The sequence below is a fragment of the Tachysurus vachellii genome, chromosome 7 (assembly GCF_030014155.1).
Source record: "Tachysurus vachellii isolate PV-2020 chromosome 7, HZAU_Pvac_v1, whole genome shotgun sequence".
Classification (NCBI taxonomy): Eukaryota; Metazoa; Chordata; class Actinopteri; order Siluriformes; family Bagridae; genus Tachysurus; species Tachysurus vachellii.
Window position 1 is genome coordinate 942,501 of NC_083466.1, and position 2,500 is coordinate 945,000.

The 2,500-nt window shown below is 53.3% G+C and overlaps 1 protein-coding gene across 2 annotated transcripts in view; it reads right to left on the reverse strand.

The window, feature by feature from the left end:
- Window positions 1-2,500, reverse strand: part of dpp6b (dipeptidyl-peptidase 6b) — a 68,121-nt gene that overhangs the window by 13,028 nt on the left and 52,593 nt on the right. For both annotated transcript variants that reach the window (XM_060873730.1, XM_060873731.1), the window contains exon 9: window positions 2,371-2,500. This exon is cut by the window's right edge and continues 25 nt beyond it. In XM_060873730.1, coding sequence (XP_060729713.1) covers window positions 2,371-2,500 — 130 coding nt within the window. The remainder of the gene's footprint in view (window positions 1-2,370) is intronic.

Below are 2,500 nucleotides of genomic sequence, written 5' to 3' on the forward strand. Positions count from 1 at the left end.
GTGTGTGTCGTGTCTCAGTGCAGTGTCTCTGTGTGTGTGTCGTGTCTCAGTGCAGTGTCTCTGTGTGTGTGTCGTGTCTCAGTGCAGTGTCTCTGTGTGTGTGTCGTGTCTCAGTGCAGTGTCTCTGTGTGTGTGTCGTGTCTCAGTGCAGTGTCTCTGTGTGTGTGTCGTGTCTCAGTGCAGTGTCTCTGTGTGTGTGTCGTGTCTCAGTGCAGTGTCTCTGTGTGTGTGTCGTGTCTCAGTGCAGTGTCTCTGTGTGTGTGTCGTGTCTCAGTGCAGTGTCTCTGTGTGTGTGTCGTGTCTCAGTGCAGTGTCTCTGTGTGTGTGTGTCGTGTCTCAGTGCAGTGTCTCTGTGTGTGTGTGTCGTGTCTCAGTGCAGTGTCTCTGTGTGTGTGTGTCGTGTCTCAGTGCAGTGTCTCTGTGTGTGTGTGTCGTGTCTCAGTGCAGTGTCTCTGTGTGTGTGTCGTGTCTCAGTGCAGTGTCTCTGTGTGTGTGTGTCGTGTCTCAGTGCAGTGTCTCTGTGTGTGTGTGTGTCGTGTCTCAGTGCAGTGTCTCTGTGTGTGTGTGTCGTGTCTCAGTGCAGTGTCTCTGTGTGTGTGTCGTGTCTCAGTGCAGTGTCTCTGTGTGTGTGTGTCGTGTCTCAGTGCAGTGTCTCTGTGTGTGTGTGTCGTGTCTCAGTGCAGTGTCTCTGTGTGTGTGTGTCGTGTCTCAGTGCAGTGTCTCTGTGTGTGTGTCGTGTCTCAGTGCAGTGTCTCTGTGTGTGTGTGTCGTGTCTCAGTGCAGTGTCTCTGTGTGTGTGTCGTGTCTCAGTGCAGTGTCTCTGTGTGTGTGTCGTGTCTCAGTGCAGTGTCTCTGTGTGTGTGTGTCGTGTCTCAGTGCAGTGTCTCTGTGTGTGTGTGTCGTGTCTCAGTGCAGTGTCTCTGTGTGTGTGTGTCGTGTCTCAGTGCAGTGTCTCTGTGTGTGTGTCGTGTCTCAGTGCAGTGTCTCTCTGTGTGTGTGTCGTGTCTCAGTGCAGTGTCTCTGTGTGTGTGTGTCGTGTCTCAGTGCAGTGTCTCTGTGTGTGTCGTGTCTCAGTGCAGTGTCACTGTGTGTGTGTCGTGTCTCAGTGCAGTGTCTCTGTGTGTGTGTGTCGTGTCTCAGTGCAGTGTCTCTGTGTGTGTCGTGTCTCAGTGCAGTGTCTCTCTGTGTGTGTGTCGTGTCTCAGTGCAGTGTCTCTGTGTGTGTGTCGTGTCTCAGTGCAGTGTCTCTGTGTGTGTGTGTGTGTCGTGTCTCAGTGCAGTGTCTCTGTGTGTGTGTCGTGTCTCAGTGCAGTGTCTCTGTGTGTGTGTCGTGTCTCAGTGCAGTGTCTCTGTGTGTGTGTCGTGTCTCAGTGCAGTGTCTCTGTGTGTGTGTCGTGTCTCAGTGCAGTGTCTCTGTGTGTGTCGTGTCTCAGTGCAGTGTCTCTGTGTGTGTGTCGTGTCTCAGTGCAGTGTCTCTGTGTGTGTGTCGTGTCTCAGTGCAGTGTCTCTGTGTGTGTCGTGTCTCAGTGCAGTGTCTCTGTGTGTGTGTCGTGTCTCAGTGCAGTGTCTCTGTGTGTGTCGTGTCTCAGTGCAGTGTCTCTGTGTGTGTGTCGTGTCTCAGTGCAGTGTCTCTGTGTGTGTGTCGTGTCTCAGTGCAGTGTCTCTGTGTGTGTCGTGTCTCAGTGCAGTGTCTCTGTGTGTGTGTCGTGTCTCAGTGCAGTGTCTCTGTGTGTGTGTCGTGTCTCAGTGCAGTGTCTCTGTGTGTGTCGTGTCTCAGTGCAGTGTCTCTGTGTGTGTGTCGTGTCTCAGTGCAGTGTCTCTGTGTGTGTGTGTGTGTCGTGTCTCAGTGCAGTGTCTCTCTGTGTGTGTGTCGTGTCTCAGTGCAGTGTTTCTGTGTGTGTCGTGTCTCAGTGCAGTGTCTCTGTGTGTGTGTGTTGTGTCTCAGTGCAGTGTTTCTGTGTGTGTGTCGTGTCTCAGTGCAGTGTCTCTGTGTGTGTGTGTTGTGTCTCAGTGCAGTGTCTCTGTGTGTGTGTCGTGTCTCAGTGCAGTGTCTCTGTGTGTGTGTGTTGTGTCTCAGTGCAGTGTCTCTGTGTGTGTGTCGTGTCTCAGTGCAGTGTCTCTGTGTGTGTGTCGTGTCTCAGTGCAGTGTCACTGTGTGTGTGTCGTGTCTCAGTGCAGTGTCTCTGTGTGTGTGTCGTGTCTCAGTGCAGTGTCTCTGTGTGTGTGTCGTGTCTCAGTGCAGTGTCACTGTGTGTGTGTCGTGTCTCAGTGCAGTGTCTCTGTGTGTGTGTCGTGTCTCAGTGCAGTGTCACTGTGTGTGTCGTGTCTCAGTGCAGTGTCTCTGTGTGTGTGTCGTGTCTCAGATGCTCACTTTAGGGTAGCGGTACTCCTGAGCGCCGGGGTACAGGCCACCCGTGAACATGGGCAGTTCCATCCTGGGCACCAGAGTGTCGTTGATGGTGGCGTACGCAAGCCTGAGACCATCTGGGGACCACCAGTGT